This window comes from Tyto alba, unplaced genomic scaffold, assembly GCF_018691265.1.
Source record: "Tyto alba isolate M040663 unplaced genomic scaffold, T.alba_DEE_v4.0 Super-Scaffold_22, whole genome shotgun sequence".
NCBI lineage: Eukaryota > Metazoa > Chordata > Aves > Strigiformes > Tytonidae > Tyto > Tyto alba.
In genome coordinates, this window is record NW_024881296.1 from 606,683 (window position 1) to 626,708 (window position 20,026).

At 37.9% G+C, this 20,026-nt stretch overlaps 1 protein-coding gene across 1 annotated transcript in view; it reads right to left on the reverse strand.

Moving 5' to 3' along the window:
• The window catches only part of LOC104368900 (WD repeat containing planar cell polarity effector), a 105,457-nt gene that overhangs the window by 39,403 nt on the left and 46,028 nt on the right, over positions 1–20,026 (reverse strand). Inside the window, exons 12-13 of the mRNA XM_033006593.2 lie at positions 8,183–8,246; positions 2,208–2,310 (exon numbers count right to left, since the gene is read on the reverse strand). Of these exons, the coding sequence (XP_032862484.2) occupies positions 2,208–2,310; positions 8,183–8,246 (167 nt within the window). The remainder of the gene's footprint in view (positions 1–2,207; positions 2,311–8,182; positions 8,247–20,026) is intronic.

Here is a 20,026-nt window from a genome sequence, read left to right on the forward strand (position 1 = left end):
TGAAAACCCCAGAGAGCAGGGTCTGGATGAAGAGGACTGGGTTTAGGGGACAGAGACTTGTTTGAAACTGCATTTTGAAGCTCCTGGCGCTGGCATGAGTTTTTCTCCCCTTCTCAAAATACTAGATAAATATATTAATTTACAAATAAAGCACTGGTTATCTTTTGTTTTCACTGGGTCCACAAAGTTCATGCCTTGTGACACCTTTTTTACTAACAACAGTTTATGAAATAGAAACATCATCAAGAAAGGACGTTGGAATAAAGTAGAGTAAAACAAAACCTCTGGCTGAGATTTCATGTATTTAAGGTGAGATCCAATCTGCAGTGAAACGAACTCATGGGAGATTCTTGTTTATTTTCATATAAAATGAATTGGATGCAAATTCATTACTGTTTATAGACTGAATCTCAGTGACAGTTTGCCCCAGGGGCATTAAAAAGTATTTCAAATCATTCTGATAGTTAATTATTCAGCAAATGAGAACACTTTAAAGACTTTATCATATAAAATGACTTTAATAATTTATGCTTATGGGGCATTACAGAGGTAACTGTAGGACTGCTCTGAAGGAGGGGAAGACTGTGTGCCTGCACATTTATAACTGAATTGTAGTAACACATGTTACTGATCTGTTACGCAAGTAAGAAATTCGTGATCACTTCAGGTTTCTTCCCTGCCTCTTTGCATATATGTCTATAATACTAGTAAACTTAAAAATAGCCTAATTTCAGAAATCTAGTAATAGCGTTAGTTTGCAAGGAATTAAATGAAGACACAGATTAAGGTTTAAATTTTCTGGATTAAGTGTAAGAGAATAGATAATGATCAGATACAAGTCTAAGGTATCTTAGTTATAATAGGTACAGAGGAGAACTACCTAAGAAGTAAGAGCAGAGAAAGCAAGGGAGATGCAACTGTACACCTTAAAGAGTGACTAGTGACAGATGATCTAAACAAATGTCATTTTGGGCAATTCTAGTGGTGAAAGGGCTTGCCCAAAGGCCCAGATGTGGTGCAAAAAATGCTCAAAGTGACTTAAGCTTGAAAATGAAAGACCCTGAAGAAAAGAGTTCAGGACAGGCACTGCTTGATTTCTGCTCTGCTGGAGAAGGAAGGAGGTGATACTGTACGGCATAGTCTTCAAAGTCATGGATTTATACAATATACAGAAAAAGCCACATAAAGGCGCATACCGCTTCTCTGTATTTCTATGTATTTGAATGGCATTTGCTTGTATGCTCTGGGTAAACACCGAGATGTACAGTTCTAAAAGAATCCTATGTTACCCAAGATCTCAAAGATTTTGTGACTCGTGAGTTTTAATCATATTCTATTTCTTGGCATGGGACAAGGCCAAAAGCTCAGTGATTTCCTCTCATATTCAAAGATGCAGTAGAATAAGCAAAACAGCACTGGGCATATTTTATACAAATATTTTGTGTTCTTTTTTTTTTCCTTTGCCTACTTTCTCTCTGATGGAAGTCAGCTACCTAGACTTAGACCTCTTCTGCTTGGTTTGTGCTGTAGGCCCGAAATCAGAATGGTCTACATATTTGCATACATCTCTTCGTGATAATTCAGACGGAACACAAGGAGACAGAGAAGGAGTTAAGAGTTTCTCTGCCTGAAAAGTTGTCCATGTTTGAGCGATTAGTCTAACCCTGCAATTTTTGCACTGATGTTCCTTATGGAACAGTAAGAATCCCACTGCATGCAAAGCTGTTACTTTAAAACCAGGATCTGAGCCTCTGTTCACAACAGTAAATGTTTCATCCAAATGCTGCCAAAGCATTCATGATGTGACTCCAGTTGTTGGCACACCGTGCCCGAGCAAATATTTGGAGGTGAATGAGATGGCCATACCTGGTCTTTAACACTGGGATCAACAAAGATTTTCAGACTCAGTCTCTTACTTCTTGCACTCAGTTCAGTCTGTACAACCTGAACTTTCCTATATAACCATAGCATAATTCTTTTTTGCTTTGTAGTTATTGCATTGACACAGCCCTCGCGTGGGGACCGAAAGACAAAGCTATGTTATTTTTATAAGCCTCCCTCTTTAGTTATGAAAAAAAATACTGTTTTGCTTTCAAAGAAAACAATGCAATTGAAACAATAACCCCCCCTACAAATATAACACGGTGTTGTACAGGACAAGTATTGATTAAAACAAAAAAGGCTTTTTAAACACCATTAATTCTTACCAATTCTAGTAGTTATTGATTCTGCATCAATGTCATTAGCCTTTTTCTTTGCCACTTCAGCTAGTGCCAATTCACCCTTATCTAGTGCAAGGTAATGGATGTCCTTTGGAAATAAAAGAGAAAAAAAAAAAAGATTAATCTAAAATGAATCTCATAGGAGCAACAAAAGGGATTTTGAAAGAAAGAGGTTCTTTTATTATTTAGATCACAAACACAGATGGAACTGATGAACTTACCATTACATTTTAATTCCCTCCCAATGCAAATGTATTATCTTACTTGTGCTGCCGAATACAGCAATGAATAAAACACTGACCAATCATGCACTGATAAAAGTGAAGCTATTGACTCAGTGTATGAAAGAAACCAATCTGTCTGCTTTTAAGGTAACTTCTGTTGGTGAAACATGAATTAAAAGAGGGTTGATAGGAAGTGGCTGCGTGTAAACCAGATCTGAAATACGGGAACTCTTCTGGTCCCTATCTGAAGTGTGTTAAGGTTTCCACTTAGTACATGAGTTTTGGGATAAAGCTCTTTTGGGACTAATTTTTGTTTGGAAGTTAGTCATGTTACACTTACTGTTCTTTGAGCAAGGTGATGGTGGCCCTCCTTGCCCTGATATCGGAGGCAGTAAGAGCAACAATGGTTGCTCAATGGTTTTAATACCCTCACAGGCGACATGATTCCTGAGTCACTCTTGGACCACAAGAGCCTTTCCAGAAATGCTGTTGTCTAGCATGAACAGTTGCCAATACTCTGGATCAAGTCCTTAATCTAGAGTTAAAAATCAGAGAGCTCCAGCAGGGGCATATCATTACATGCTGAGTTGCAAGACTTTTTGTTGTGTGTTAACCTTTGAGGTGGAAACCACCTGTACCACACACAGCATAATTTGTGAGAGAATATTTTCCAGCTGACAAATTACAGTTTTACCGCCCTTGGTTTTGTCCCTTAAAGTAAAGTTTCATCCTTGACCATTAATAAAGGACAATTAACCCCCTCCTCCTTTGGCATCATGGTGGCAAGCTGCTCTGTGCATGAACTGAGACATATGAAGTGAGGGAAACCCAAGAACAGTTAACAAAATTTCTTCCCCATTTCTTTGCTGAAGGTGCCATTTGGTATCCAAAGATGTAAGTAATTCCTGGCCATTGTTCTGCAATCTATCTGCATGCAGGAATTGAAAGGGAAAAGGAGTATTTGCTGGAAATACTGACCTCTGCCTACCATAAAATCAACTATACTCTCACTAATGCGGAAGATTTCAAGTGAAACTGTCCTCAGTGTGAGTTTACTGCCACCTTCATCAATATCACAGAAACTCTTATAGGAAAAAGTGACCGTACTCTAAAAAGAGAAGCTAGATGAAAAAAGTGAGTTATAGTGTTAGGAGAAAAAGACATTGCTTTTATTATTCACTCATTTAATAATAATAATAATAATAATAATAATAATAATAATAATAATAATAATAATAATAATAATAATAATAATAATAATAAACACAAAAATAAGAAGCAAACTGAGAATGTTAGGGAAACTGAGACTGTTATGCAAGAAAACCTAGTGCTGACTTGCAGGATCCCAGCGGTCTGCAGGAGATGGCAACATCTTCTAATTACAAACACAGGTGTGACTTAAAAAATGTGTAAGTGTCTTGGAGCAAAGTAATGAGTTACGAACTTGTTGCGAACTCTGTACTTCCTCTCTTTGTAGGTCTAACATGGTTGTCAGGAGAAAAGGGCCTGAGTAGCAAGGTATGATTTCTATGAAGATTGAACAGCAGATATTGTCAGCTTATTTAGATAACAATAGAAAACCTAAGGGCTCTTGAACAAGTCTGAACTTACAAAGATTTGAATGTATAGGCAGATTGTGTTCACTAATTTAAAATACATTCTGACTATGCTTAATGGCTGTCTTTTTGTAGTTTAAACTAAGAGAAGTACTGTATACTTCAATGCAATTTTAAATAATAAACTTGGGGAGGGGATGGAAAAAACTGCAGAAAATGACAAAGTTCTTTCAGTTAAGAGGTTGTGCATGCTGTATCTATCAAAACATCCCTTACTTTCAAATCCTGTTTTTGCCCATGCTTTCTGTTTTGGGTAAAGAAATGTAAAGACGTTACATATCCATTGCTAACAGGGATCTTGTAAGAAATAAAGATATAGCAGTAGTCTGATAAGTGACTTTCTTCGTGGTTCCTCAAGTTGCTGTCATAAAGAATTAAAAAAAAAAAAAAAAAAAAAAAAAAGAGTAGCTCTTCTCTCTATCTCTAAACAAGCTTTAGAAAGAAAAGATTACGAATATAAAAACTCCTCATTAGACAATTTCAGATCAAATTTAGGTGTTCTTTATTCAAATAAGGCAGCAAAATTGGATTTTTCTAAGAATTTATAACTGAGTACAATAAATCTAGAAAATAAATAAAAGAGAAAGAAGAAACCCTGGATTACAGGGTGCCTTAAAGAATGACAGAAAAAAAAAATTAAAATAGCTGAATATTCATTACAGATTTTTTTCTCATAATTATCTAAGGATTTGAGTCCAAAGATCACATCCCTCTCAAAAACAATGGTGACAATAAAAACAATTTCCAGCTGCTTATCAGGAGTTTGCTGAAAGGGCTGTGTTTTATCATTTAACAGTCTGATTACTTTTTGGACTACTTCCTTTTTATCCTCATCTTTGTGACTCACAGAGCTGGCCCTCGGTGAGCAGAAGTCATTTGAAACACTGATTCGCATTTGTCTAAAGGATATTTCTGGGCAAAATTCCAACATTTCTTCGAAACATGCACTTTCCTCATCAGTGTATCACCTAAGATCTGACAGTTTTATTAAAGTGTCTTTTCCTTGCATTTTTTGCTACCTTTGGTACGTGGGATGGCCTTTTGAATTTTCAGCAGCTGAGAGCTGGAGCATACTACAAAAGGATTTCAAGCTAACAACCCTTCTATTGCTTGATCTTTTCTGTCACAGATTGGATCAGTCACTGTCCAATAAATGTAGCTGTTGTTCATGATATTATGTCCTTTTCAGTTTTATTTTTTTATTGAACTTTGTAGGAGATGATAATAATTGATGGACTTAGATGTGACGTGAGGGTAAAGCTTATGGAGAGACACAGCAGTGTCTATGTGTCTTGTTATGGCATCACACTAGTGACGCTATAGCTGTAGGACTAACTTTTAAGTTTGGGTTTGTTTTTTTTTTTTTTCTTTTTCATTTCTATGAAAGAAATTAGCCCTCAGATAACATTCTCTCAAACTTCTTTACAATCTCAAAACAAATAAACAGAATCCTGTTTGGTGAAGGAGATGGTCAGGATAAATTCTCCAAGACATAGGACATTTCCTTAGAAGTCTCAGAAGATGGGTGTTCAATGTTTGGATCCTCCTCAGCCTCTGTTATACCTGCTCCTCTCCTTTCCTTTTTTGTTCCTTCTCTGTTCCCCTTCAATAAATAGATTTTTTCTTTCTCATTTCACTTATGTCACCAGATATCTTTTTTAGTCTACTATTTCTTCCTGAAATTCCATTAAATTAACTGGGAATAAGATGGTGTGACTCCTAGAGCCATCTCAGGTTTTATACATGGATTTGGTTGGCCTGTAAACCAATAGTACAAATAATTGACCTATATATCAGTTATTTGTACTGCACATAATTATAAATGCTTTAAATATAGGTAAAGTCAAGTTGTATGTTATAAACTGCATTTTGACCTATATAAAACAATATATACAAATTATTCAGTATTAAGCAGAAGTGAAGGATGCACAAACCTTACTTAGCAATAGTATTGTTATACTAATACCTAGGAGAACCGTAAGCTTTTAGGGAACAGGTTATCCAATTCTCACATAATATTTAGTGCAATGAAGCCAAATTCCCTTGAAATTACTGTGGCACAAATAAATAGTTTTAATGACCTATGCACCTTTAAAATTCTTGAGTCCTGTACTCAGTAGTCTTGGAGCAGTGCCATTGTTACTTTATTGTAAAGTTTGTTCATTAGTATCTTACTTAGGAGGCAAATTAGCAAAAGGACATTTCCCCAGAGGAGGCAGTGAGTTAACAGATGTTTCGAAGAGGCAGGTGTATGTCCTTCTTATTGCATAATTTAGGGGAAACTATGAGGAATCTCAAAGGTAATTCAAACAGAACAAGGACGATATAAGCGGGTTTTGATCTCACAGTAATATAAGCCAGGAGGAACTATGTGGAGCATATTTATGTTTAAGAGCGTCGGTGAGATGAGAAATGGAGAGTAGGTGTTGAGAGAGGAAAGGGAAAACAAAGAAGAGTAGGAAAGGACTGAGCTAATTTCCTGGTGAACACTGAAACTCCTCTTGAAGAAAGTTGGAGAACCTTTTTGTTGAGAGGAGGACAAGTTACCACTTGGGGAGCTGGGTACTGACAGGCCCCCCCTCTTGTTAGCAGCTTTGGACACATCTCTTGACCCAACAGTGGCATTTCCCACCCTGGGACAGAGGTGCTCCCTCAGTCCTGCTGTCAGCAGAGGGAAGGAAAAAGGTTGTGTAGGAAATGCTCTCAGCCATACGAGAGAGGGCCTTTGAGATGGCAGGCCAAAGGCTGGGTCATTTGTTCTGCCAGAATGGCTAAAATTACTCAAGGAGAGTTTATAATCTGTACGGTGGGAGAGCCCCTGAAAAAAAGCTGTAACCTGCTGCAGACATATTAGACACAGATAAGATGCATAGCCTGCATCTTACGTGTGGCTGCAGCAGTGCTTACCTTGATTAGGTGTAAGATTTGTATTGAAGAAGTTACAATCAATAAAAAGAGAAAAGGAAGAAGATGAGCTAAAAAGAGAAAAAAATGAGGAGAGTAAACATAAGACATGTAATGAATTTCCTAAAAGTCTGACATTTCCATCACATTCTTTTGATGCACACTTAGAGAAGTTTATCGTAGGATTCACATCTTTCTAATTAGATGGAACAAGCCAGATGATTAGAGCTGTGAAAAAAACATCAAAAGGTTCACACAACTTTTTATATAATTAGAAGGGAATTTTCATAACCCATAAAAGCAGGATTTAATTGTGTAATTTAACATACAATTTAAATATCAAGATCGAACTAGCAGGGCAAGTGACTTAATGGGATAAATGATATTAACATCTAGTGTCAAAGCTTAATTTAAACAACAGAATGTCTTCATTATGCAAAAGAGTCAAGCAAACGAATCGTTCAAAGGGCCTTTTTTTCAACAAGCCCCTTTCCTATTGTTTCTTTGAAAACAATGAAATCAGCTGTGGAGCAGCAACATGCTGAGACTAGGAAAGCACGATTGGCTTTGTCCATCTGACCTCACTGTGACATTGTGGTGCAAGATCTTATAAAACAAGAGCCTCCTGCAGAGCTCATACAGAGGACCTTTTAAGAGCTGGTTAATTTTACTTTTGTAGCTAATTAAATGGGAGGGGGCAGAGAGTGCATGAAAAGTAAAAACCCTTGTGTTGATGCTGCTGAGCTTTGTTGTCTTAAAAGTACCTGTAGAAGCGTTCATAATTTGTCACTTTTCACAAAACTCTAAGAGACAAACTAAGAGCATTCAGGATCCCCAGGATATGGCCAGCTCTTGTGTACAGGACTCAGCAGTTGTACTTCTTAAAGGAAGAGATTAGAAATGTATAAGCTTATTAGAGTGAAGGATGACATTCACCCACATCAGGGCAGATGAAGAAGGGGAAGGTTCAAAAACATATACATTAATTCCTGGAAAATAAAGAATAGCCTTTAGGCCATGCTAGGGAAAATGTCAATGACTCTAAAGACACTCAATTCCTATTGATGAGTTTCGTGATGGGAAAGGGCAAACCAGGTAGAATAGTTCTGTCTTCAGTATGCATCTCATACTCCAAATGACATGGATCCATTTTAATGTGCACAAAACCTGACAACTAACATCCTCAAAATAGCCTCTGTCTCCAGAAATGACTCACCATAAACAGGTCCCGAGCACCTATGTCAACAGCTAGTAGAAATGCTTTTTCAAATCTCTGATACCTGCAAGGAAAAGGAAACAGGTCACTTGCTGAGGATAATTTAAGAGCTGCACCTGATTTTGTTAACAGGCAGATAAGTCCTTCAATCCTCATCAAAAGTGATGCAAAGCTTTACTGGGGAAACTTGATATGCTCATCCTCAGACTGCAGAACTATGAGGTAGGACAGTGACTACCCTTAACCTTCTTTCATCATTTAAAACCTTCAGCAAGTGTTATGTTCAGTGTTGAGTCCCATCAGATCTAGCTGCACTAGTTGAAGGGAGCTGAAGGTACTGTAGGTCAGAACAAACTGATCGTTTGACAGATACCAGCCATAACACAGGTAAATGTTAGCCCAAATAACATTGGTAGGAACCTCAAAATCCCCTACAGAAAAGACTAACTCCTAGTCTCACAAGACTTCAGAGGTCCTTGTAGGAGTTTGCATTGAGTTTTGTCCTCACGGACCCCTCAATACAGCTCTCTGAAGATGGTTATCCAGTTAAGTCATGCTAAACAGTTACAAATCCCCAAGGACTGAAAAAGGTAGGGGGTGACGGCTGCTTTGCCTCCTAACTCCCTCAGCCCAGTATTAGCACAGACTCCTGAGAGTTTTCTGAAGATCCTCTGGTGAAAAAGGTTGTGTCGATGAGGTAAAACAAGGGGAAAAGGTGCAAAAAATGCCTCTAAATGTGGTCTAGAAGGCACCACCTGAGTATCACCCACAGACAGAGTGGCAGAGTGGAGTTGGAAGGGAGCAGTGTGGATGTGGAACTTCGCCTTTACCGTTAACCCAAGAGGGCTGTGTCATGGCATACTGAGACCATTACTTTGGTGGATTGAGGGCTTGCTGAACAACAGCTCCTTCCATTTGTAATGACACGGACCATAACCTTCTTCCCACCCGGAGACCATACACCATTTCCTGGCAAACACTTGCATGGAATGGAGATCCTGTGGAAGGCTGTATATGTCCTCTTGCTTGCAATCCTTGGGAATTCCACAGAAGCAGGAGGAAACAAGCCATCCATTACAAGCTTTCTGAGAATATATGCAACATTGCACTGGCAAACACTAATCACAACAGGAAATTCTGCACTGGGCTAATGTTTCTCTTATACTAGATGTAGATAACCACTATGTGACAATCACTCTATACTGTGAGAAAGTGATTCTATATGTACACATTTTCTTCTACTGCATGTTTTAAACTGTTTTAAAATACCTACAAAAGGAGATTTGGTGATTATTTTTGGATATGCAAAACAAAAAAATACCCCAATTTTATTTCAGTTGTAAAGTAAAAGATTGATTCCATATAGAATGACTTCTGCATTTTTCCCATTACTGCTAAAGTTACCTCCTTTTTACCTGTTAACAATTTCAACAATACATCAGTTGTAGATGCTTGAAATTTGGGAAGGAGATGACTTCTTTGCCCCAGTGGGGAAAGAAAAGCAGCACTGTGATTTCTCAGTGTTAGAAAGGTGTAGTTTGTGTTTGCCCGATGAGTATCATCAGACAGCATCATATGGATGACAGCATTCATGACGTTCTGTACCTTGAGGGTATCTTAGGAAGCAGTGGGCAATGCTGTAGCTCTCCCTCAGGCCAGTGTGAACACGGGAATCCTCCTTCCCCTTGGTGGGTGAAGGAGTCCCATATGAAGTACTGTACTGGGACTCCTGTTTCTGGCCAAAGCCTCAGCAGTTTTCTGCCTCCCTCTTGCTACAGCCATGTTGCTCTCTTCTCTTCTACTGCACACTTGGAATGATTCAGCAGAATGCGAGATACAGCTGGAGAGGACTTTTCCTCAAGGGATAACATTCGTGACAAGAAGGCATAATGCGTTAGCTTGAGTAGAAAAGGAAATGCACTCTCCAGGTGAGGTTCCTAAGAGTTGGAGTGGGGAGTCCTTTCCTCCCTAAAGCTAATCTCCCTGCTGTGTCTTCCAAACACTAATTTACAGCCCTCCTCACAGAACCTGTTTTAAGGAAGGGGAAAAGATGAATTAAGGTTAACCTCTTGATCACTGGAGAACAGGCAGCGCACCACCGTTTTATCATGCACACCTATGTATCTGAAGCTTTTCAACATGCTTTATATGAAGGATTTTCCATTAAAATACATTGTTTTGTAATGCTGCTTCGGAAGCTTTGCTTTAATTTAGACAAATAAGTACATGTTAAAATATGTGTAACTTGAATAGCTATCATGTATATCTTTTTCCGGCACATTTTTCTTTTTCAATTATGGATTAAACATACATTCTTGGTACTTAGAGGGGAAACTGGAAACCAAACAGAAACCGGCTATACAACTAGCTAAAAAGAATGTCTGCATCGTTATTTTGTTTCTCCAAAGTTATAACTATACAGACTATTTGAAAGACATTTGCCTTAGCCAAGGCAAAAATACCTGCAACCAAAAAATGCACAGTAACTTTTTCATTTGACTGACCTGCCAAACAGAATCATGGCCTTAAAGCTGTCATTTCCTTGCTGTTCCACAAAGATTTCAAAATTTTTTCCTTTAATCAACATACATACTTTTGTCCCACTATGACCCCTATTCATAAAACTGTGAAGCTACCTCATTATTTTCAGATCTGTATTGAGGAAAAAAAAGGGGGGAAAAAAAGACTATCCAAGAAATGCTCCTCACAAACCAAGAGAGCTGGAAATTACAATCACAGATACTTCATAAATTATTATAAGTGGAATTGCTTTAAATTATGTGGAGGTTTCAAATAAGAGTGTCAAGTTTGCATTACTTAGTCAAATAGTACTAAATCAGTAAAGAATGTCCAAGTTTTTATAAATTAGCTTTAACAGAAGACACTTGTTATTTGGGTCTCTTTGGCACGGAAGTTGTGTTGGTTTTATTTTCACAGGAACAATTAAGAGTTCTGTACAGCATGAGACCAAACTCAAGCTCAATGTCTGTTCTATAAGCATGTTTTGTCATGGTGAGACCTCTTGCTATTGCGAGCCCACTTCACTTAGAGTTTATCAGCTCCTCAAACAAACAAACAAAAACCCAAGGAAAACATCCTCCCATTTGTTCTTGTGCTACAACTGCAAGGCACAGTATCTGCTTTCTAAAATGGCATTTACAGGGTACTGGTCTTGAAGTGTCTTCCCGCCCCTCCCTCCACCTTGTTCCTTACTGCTTGCTTCGCAATAACTCCAGCAATCAAGACTTATATGTCTCTTGAAAAAGAGAGATAAGGAAATCTGCTTGTAAACCATGAAGTTCAGCCACTTGTTTGGTCAAAGTGACAGCCAACAGAAATATGACCTTCAAGATTAAAACTCTCAAACTGCGATTAACTATATAGGACAGATAGGAAAACATTTCCCTGCAAGTTGTTTATCACATACAATATTAAGTTCAAATTCTCATATAATAAAATAATACTGTTATTATATGCACTTTCTATGTATCCTATAAAAATTTTAAAAGATGGCTATTAGTACATCTGTTGTATGGACAAGGAAACTAAGGGGAAACATGAGTGATACGACAAGGGTCGCACAGGTCAAAAATGGCTGAGGCAGAGAAGAATCCAGACCCGCCTTCCATGGTGGACTGGCAGACCTGCTGTCTGCTTGTATTTTGAGAATGTGACTTAACTGAAAAGATGCCAGGAATGCATTTTATTTTTAAATAAAATATGTAAGTTTAAAAAACTAAAAAAAAAGTTATTTATTAGCTTCGGAGAGGCTATTCTTTTCATTGGCATAAATAAAAAGAATCAAACGACCAGAGTTTCCTCTTACTGGATGTTCAGAAATAAGGTGATTTTAAATACTGTAGATCAAAATAATGTGCATGGATTGCAGCCTGTGGAAAGGGGGAAAGGCGTCTCTTTTATGAGAGGTTCTTTATGAGTGGTTCTATAAATATATCAAAAGGCAGATTTTTGTCACCTGTATTCCGCAACACCTAAATTGAATGTGGTCACTTAGAGATACATCTTTCAGTCTGAAAATGGTCAATTTGAAAATATTTGTAATATTTACCCATAATATTAAAACATCTCATAACAAGTCCAGGAACTGGGGAAAAAAAAATCACGTGGAGGGAGGAGGAAGGGAAGGGAGAGAGAGCTCATGCAAGCAAGAGAGGAATATAGTGCAAAAAAGATGGAAACATTTCTTTAGGGACCAGTTACAACCAACAAGCCTTCTTAGACATGCCCATCGACCATGTAAGCATATTCCTTGTGCTGGGCTGATAAAGAAGGGCTGCAGCAGTTTTTCTCCTTGTCTTCAATAAGGGTACACAACATTTAGAAAATAATCTGCAGGGGAAGTGCTGTGGCACAAATAATATTTATAAGGCAATCCTTTTTAATGGAAGAAATTTCAGAGTCCTCTTCATCTCTCAGTCCAATCAAGGGTGATATGCATTCAAAAAGTGAGTATTAAATATGCACTGAGCAAACAGAACAGGAAAAATGAATATTGAAATAATTTACATGCAATCAAACTACACTGAAATTAAGTTTTAATTGTTCAGTATTCTGTGATGCATATTCAGATTTTAAAGTATTCAGAATATCAATCAAGTGTTTACTTACATCAAGCAATTGTATTTAAGCATACAAAACAGATGATGAAAATATGTTCAATCAGCTACAGCTCCCAACATTTACTGCAGGGTTTACATGATCATTTTTAATTCAGTTATTTCATTTAATATTTCAATTTAATAGCTCATTCTTTCATTCAATTTCTAGGCATCTTGCCCATTTCTTAAACACAATAATTATTCATAAAAGGAGCTGTTTCTCATAAGTTCTCATATCAGCAATTTTTGGAACAGAAAGGTTTTCATGCTTTTTTTTCCCTCAAAAAATGTTGTTATTATCTGAATATTTTCCTTTTAAATTAGACAATATTGAAATAAAGAACGACATCTGTAAAATGACTCTGCACCCTGTTTCAATGGAATTCTGAGCCAGAATAATTAGAGATTATCAGGTTAAAGAATGTAAAAAGTATGTGGCTAGGTTGCTAAGCGGTTGATTTAAATGGGGACAGATTGGTTTTCAACCAACTGTTGAACATAACAACACTGATTTAGGCATGTAGCTGTATTTCAGAACACAGCTCCAGAGCTCACTGAAAAAACCTTGGTCCAGGGCTTAAGGTTTTACATATTTCACATGAAAAATACCTGATGTGTAATGAAGTCAGGTATAGATGGGGTTACATCAGCGCATCCTTCAAATGACAACCCTGAAGTTCTATTGACCTTCAAGGAAATGTTTTAAAGTAAAATTTCAGTAAATTCTGAAGACTTAGATTGCTATGTAACCTTTCATAAATAAAATATAGTATAAGTCAAAGACACATATCCTGCATTATATAGTGAATGCTGAAATACTGGCATTTTACTCAGACTTTAAACAAAAGTCAACCAAAACCTGATACAATTTTACCCTAATGAGTTCAGTAGGACACCCTACTTTAAATAAGACAGTTGCAGAGAAAATCAGACCACTGAATGAATCCTGAAGACTAGGAACTCTCCAAAGAACCTATCTTTCCCTCTTTCCCCAAACTGTAGGTTCGTGTTTCAGAATCTCATGATTTGGGGGACTCAGCCTCAAAATGTTTGTACTCACTTCATAATCTCTTGTTACTTGTTTGGATAATGAACTGTCTGGAAAACAGACTATCCCCGATACTACTGATCTTGTTTGGCAAAAATCAATTAATCGCTGGGTATTTACTGCAGCTAGACTATTTCAACAACGATGTATGTGCAAAGGCATACAAAAAGTTTCACATATCACAGTCAGAAATTTAAACCATAACTGCTGTTTTTCAAAAGAAAATATTCTAACAGCAAAGAGTTCCTATGCTTCCTCCTACACAGGCCCCAGCACAGTAACTCCACCTGTTCTCTATGTGACCTGCCAAAATATGCTCCAGACAATATACTGTCCTTGTCCCAGCAATGGTTTGAGCAGGAGGCAACACAGACCGTGTGCGGTGTTATGTAGTGCATGTCTTGATTGGCAGCACATATATCTGCTGAACTCTCCCTGTACCTTTTTGGGATGGAGGTAAATTCCTGCATCTTATTTAGCCCTAGCTGATTGCTGATTTTCACAAAACTGACGGCCATTTGCTTATTTCTGAGACTTCTAGCCTCTGAAACGTTGGCTAAGCCTCATCAATGATTCTGTAAGATAGAAGGGAACTGATGGAAGAATCAATGGATGCATTGGTAAGTTACGACCTCTGAGATGCTAGTGGCATTATTTTGTCAACCTCTTGCTATTATACTTCTAGTTTTTTAGATTATGAGCTCTTCTGAACAGGACACACAAACCTCTGAGGAGGGTCCACAACCCTGTTGCCTTCTAAGACACTCATACTGATGAAGAGAAAGTGCTGCAGAGCACACCAATGGCTAATGGGAGAAACAGCCACTGGGTCTATATGTATGTGAGTCAAGGGGATAATCTTCTAAATTGTACTTTAGATGCAGAAGCTCTAAAGGTTGTCCAGGTATAATCTATACATCCCTTTAGGTCCAAATTTAACAAAGCATTAATGTATGGGTTTATGACCTGTAATTTTCTATGGGCACTAAATATGGGCATGTTAAGTGAAGTGCTGGATTTAGGGCCTGAGTGACTTGTTTAGAAAGAAATCCCTTCTGGAGCCTTTCAAAGGTCATACACAAATAGGTCTCAAGTAAAAGTTACTGAATGACCATGAGAAAATTTGAAATGGGTACAAATATCTCAAGCCACCCCAAATTTCTGTTACTTGAATTGTACTGTTAAATTACATATCTCTGAACTAAAGTAAGTTCACCTATAACTTTATAGATTGTTGGGTGTAGAACCGAATGCCCTTCACATCAAAGGGTACCCTCTGGTATGAAGCAAGAAAATAAACCAACCAAATTAAAAAAATAGGAGGAAAGAGAAAGCTAATAAGGGGAGCCAGACAGTATGGCTCCCTGGCCAGAGAAAGCCCCTGAGGGCTGTAACCGGCTGTGAATCTTGAAGACATTCCAAATCTCCTCCCTCCCCCCGCACCCCCCCCCCCCCCCCCCCCCCCCCCAAAATCTTACCATGTGATTCCTATCTTTTAGGATGATATTCTACTGTAGGAAACCTAAACCTATTCTTGTATGAAATAGTTCAGATGACTCTGTGTCAAACATACATGCTGCTTCTCAGGACAGACTTTCTATGTTCAAAGAAAAGCTGTTCAGGCATTTTTCAGTCAGATTTTCGAATGAACCAAGTTAATTTTTGAATGAAGTAGTTTAGTAAGAAGGCATCATTTAAAATTTTAAAATACATATTTAGTAAGAAATAGTCTAGATAAGATATAGGAAATAGTCTAGAAAAAGTAGTAGCTCTAGCTATAAAGCAAGCTACGCTATTTATTTGTTGACCTTTGCTCAAATTAACTGTAAACCAGCACTAGTTTAACACTATAGAAATGCCTTATATCTACACCAAAGAAATACTAGTTTAAAGATCCCGATTCTATGAACATTTATGTCACACTCTTCCCATGTGATGTTGGTCCATCATGTTAGCATAGGCTCTTGTAGAATGGGCCGCTGAAGAGGATGACTGTTGGGAGCAACAGCAACATTTTCCTATGTGTAGTATAATTCTTTCACATCTGTCAAGCGCTCTGAGATTTTCAGTAGTAGGAGTTATAAAGGTCTGGATAACAGCAATTTATTACTATTATAAATTATTATTGTATAAATTGAAACTATGATGGTTCATTTATTTTTAAACTAGATTCAGCCTTTTCTCTTCTTGTCATGTGTACTTCCTTTGAATTTCCCACACTCTGTATTTCCTTTTTCATACTATTTTTCCTTCAAGAGAATGTATTTTGTTGCCATAATAATATTTCCCTACCTTGCAATTTTATCATAGTGGCTTTCCTTCAGGTTTCTCTAAACTGCAACTAACACCCACCCAGCAAACACAGCCTTCCCCCACTCACAAATCTCTCTGTTCCCCCAACCCCTTACTACTTAGTAACTTCTCAACAGTCTATCTTTATCTTTAAATACAGACACACTCCAACATACTCTTCCAAAGTACTCTGGGCTAAAAGCAGGTGTTAATTAAAAATGCTGATAAGAGTCAGTGACACCTGTTGTTTCACATTTATTTTACTCAACCCTGTCTGTTAAATCCTAGCCTTTATTGCATTAATTCGCTTCTGCTTTTCTTCTTTTCCAGCTTTATCCCTCTCACTCTGGTGATCATATAAACTTAACAGTATGTCTTGAAAGCTGGATTTTATTGAGCAAACATATCAGCATGTCTACACACTAAAGACAGCTCTATAACAGAGGCCCAGTATCATTGCTATGGTTAAGGATGAGTTGCTGCCTCTATAATAAATCCCTATTGTGTACGTGTGATATCTCTGCAATTTCAAACTGCAGCAGATGGAAATTTGGTATTAAAGATGAACAGGCCCTTTTTCTCCTTGACTTTCCATGAGGTACAGGGCCAATTCTCCCTCATGCCTGACACTGGATAAGATGTGTTTTTTCAGTGCTAAGACTACTCAGAGAAAATATATGAGCTCAATATTTTCTAAAGCTGACTGCCTAATGATAAATATCTAATTACAAAGTCATGGTACAGGGCCAAATTTTGAATCACTTATGGAGGTCCATTACAGTATATTTACTTTTTCTATTTAGGTTTGTCAATAGCCAATACTATTTCTTTATAATAACATAATGCAGTGGTAATGCTTATAAAATTCCCACACATAAGAACTCCATTACAGCAAATATAGCCACAGGAGAGCCAGACAAAAAATTCTGTAGAACTTTGATTGTATGAATTTTGGCACATTTTTGAGAATGGAAAACTAATGAGTATTTTATGCTTTTTTTCTGCACAGCATCATGTCCAAGAACATAAAACATAAGAGTGACCATTTGCTCGGACTGAAGGTACATCTAACCTGATACTTTGCCAACAGCCAGGCGCCTAGGAAACAATGTAAGAACAAGGCAAGCATACGGTGATACTTCCCTAAGTAGTTTCCTTGTCTCCAACAATTTGTGGTTCAGGGATTTGCTGAGCCAGAGGTGGTTTCTATGTTGGTATTCCTCAGTGAATTTCTCTTCCTTGAACCTTGCCTTTTAACTCCTAAACAATTTTATCATCCACAACATCCTGTGGTAAGGAGCTTCATATTTTAATTATATGTTATGTGAAGAATCACTATATTTTGAAAGTGCCACACGTTAGCTTCACTTGATGACCCCTAGTTTTTGTATTAGAAGAAGCAGTGAGCAGTCATTTACTGTGCTTTTTCTCCCTAACACTCACAATTTAATAGATGTCTATCTCAGTTGCCTCCTCTTTAGGTTGAGGAGTTCTAGTCTATTTAGTCATTCCTTTCACTAAAGCTGTTTCACGTCTTTAATCATCCTGGCTGCCCTTTCTAAAGCTTTTTTGAGTTCTATATCCTTTTACAGATTATGGGACTCCAAAACTACACACAAAACTCAGGTGAACTGAAGTTCACTGTTTTGTTGTCTATTCCTTTTCTAAGAATTCCTGGCATCCAATTTGCTTTTTGTACTTGTGCTGAGCACTGAACTGACTACTTTATAGCTGTAGAGCTATAAAACCAAATTCTTCTTCCAGAATAATGGTGAGCTCAGACTCCATCATTTTATACATGAAGTTAGGAGTCACCCCCTGCCATGTGTTTCACTTGGAATTTATTTACATTTAACTTTATCTTCAAATCTGACACTATGTCACTGAGCCCTGGGAAGCCCTTTTGCTGTTCTTCACAGCAGGCCGTATCTTTACTAGTCTTAATAATTTAGTATCATTAGCAAATGTTGGCACCTCATTATTTGCTCCTTTGCCAGTCTACTTACAAGTACAGATCTGCTACACTTGTAATTCCCACTGGTGACCTCCACTGACACCTGACCACTTACTCTGTTTCCTACCTTTCAATCAATTATTTATCTATGAAAGGGGAGCTTCCTTCTTATCCTGTGGCAGCTTAGTTTCTTTAAGACATTTTGGTGGGACACCTTCCAAAAAGGTCTTCAGTGGTCAAACTTCCACCAGTAGCAGCTGGATATCCATTACTGACATGATTGCTGACATCAAAGAATTCAGAGTTTTGAGACATGACTTGCCTTTAGAGAAATCCTGCTGACTCCCCCCCAAGTACAACATATTTGTCTGCATGTTCACAATTTTTTTTAATATACTTTCTACTAATTTCACTGGTACAGAGGTTGGACTTACAGGGCTATAGTTCTTCAAGGTCTCTTCAGATTGTGTTTCGAAAACTGACATATTTTCCATGTTCCTGTCCTCAGGTTCTAGGACATTCTAAATAAGAGGTTATACACCACAGTGTGCATTTCATCTATTTTATGCTTGACTACCTTTAGAAATTCTGAACTAATTTTAACTAGTGCTGGTCGTATATCAATGTTTATCTATTTATAATATAATTTCTTTTACTGATACTTCAACACTGACCAGTGTGAACTAAGAAACATCCCCACCCTTTCCTATCCTGGCCAGCTAGTCAAAGGGGATTTTTAGAGAGATCTGCATGCCTACCTGTTTTTTGTGTCTTTCTGTAAACCTTTCTTCACGTATTTTTGCTAGTGTTTGTGCCTTTCTCCTTCTATTACAGAAACTATATCTGAGCATCTTTCTGTTAACTGGCCAGTAATAACGTGATACAAGAGCTAGACATTTACAGTGCAAATCATTCCATTTATCTTCAAACAGCTCACCTCTACAAGGCTAATTTAAGCTAATCAGGTAGGCTCCCTTTATAGTTAACTGATAGGGATAGGCACTGGTGTTTGATTCTTCGTGCTTATCTTAGACATCTCCCTTCGATGGGATTACTCACCCTTTAGGTGCCTATGTCTTTATGTGAACTACAGAGGAAGCCCAGATGAGTGTGTAGGACATTTAAATTCTACATTATTCAGTCAGGAGAGGTGAGGGGCACCCCCAAGACACAACATCCAGTTATTGGACAATTGACTATTGCTGACTTTTGTTCTACATTTTACTTATGGTATCCCTTCCTTAGCAGGCTCTTCAGTTCTGAGTAACCATAAAAGGGAGCTCTGCATTTGAGGATAGGAGGCCTAGGGCTGCCTGACCATTCAATTCGCTCTTCCTGATGGGTACTGGATGGAACTGGGAGAAAAGTCAGAAAACCAAAGCTCTTTAGGGAGGAAAACAAACAAATTTTCACACACAACAAACGGATTACAGATCACCAAACCATGTGCTGGTCTGATCTGATAAACTGAGCTCAAGACAGAATAATACTGTCAGATGGTCCACATACAGAAAAGTGAAGTGTAATGGTGGGGCTCAGGAAGACTCTGAAGATGAATGGAGAAAAAGTATCTTGGTAAAGAGATGAGACATGAATCAATCTGGAAAGACGGCAAGGAGAAATAAAACATCTTAAATCCAGGTTCTTGGTCAGGACCTCAAGAAGAGATTTTTGAGTGTCACTCCAGAAGGAGATGCCATTAGTGACTAGGTAGAGTTCATGGGGAGGGAGTACTTGACTACCTGCAAAGGAAAGCTGAGGCTGACTGACTGCAGCTGCTCAAGGGTGGAGATGTGTTGTTAAGAACTTATTATTGAGTTTTTGTCCATGAATATAGTACATTTGCATTGTTTCTGCACTCAGTGCATGCCCAAAGCCCCTCAGATTTCAGGGGAATTGCACAGCTGGTACAGCAGGAAAAAGTCACCTTA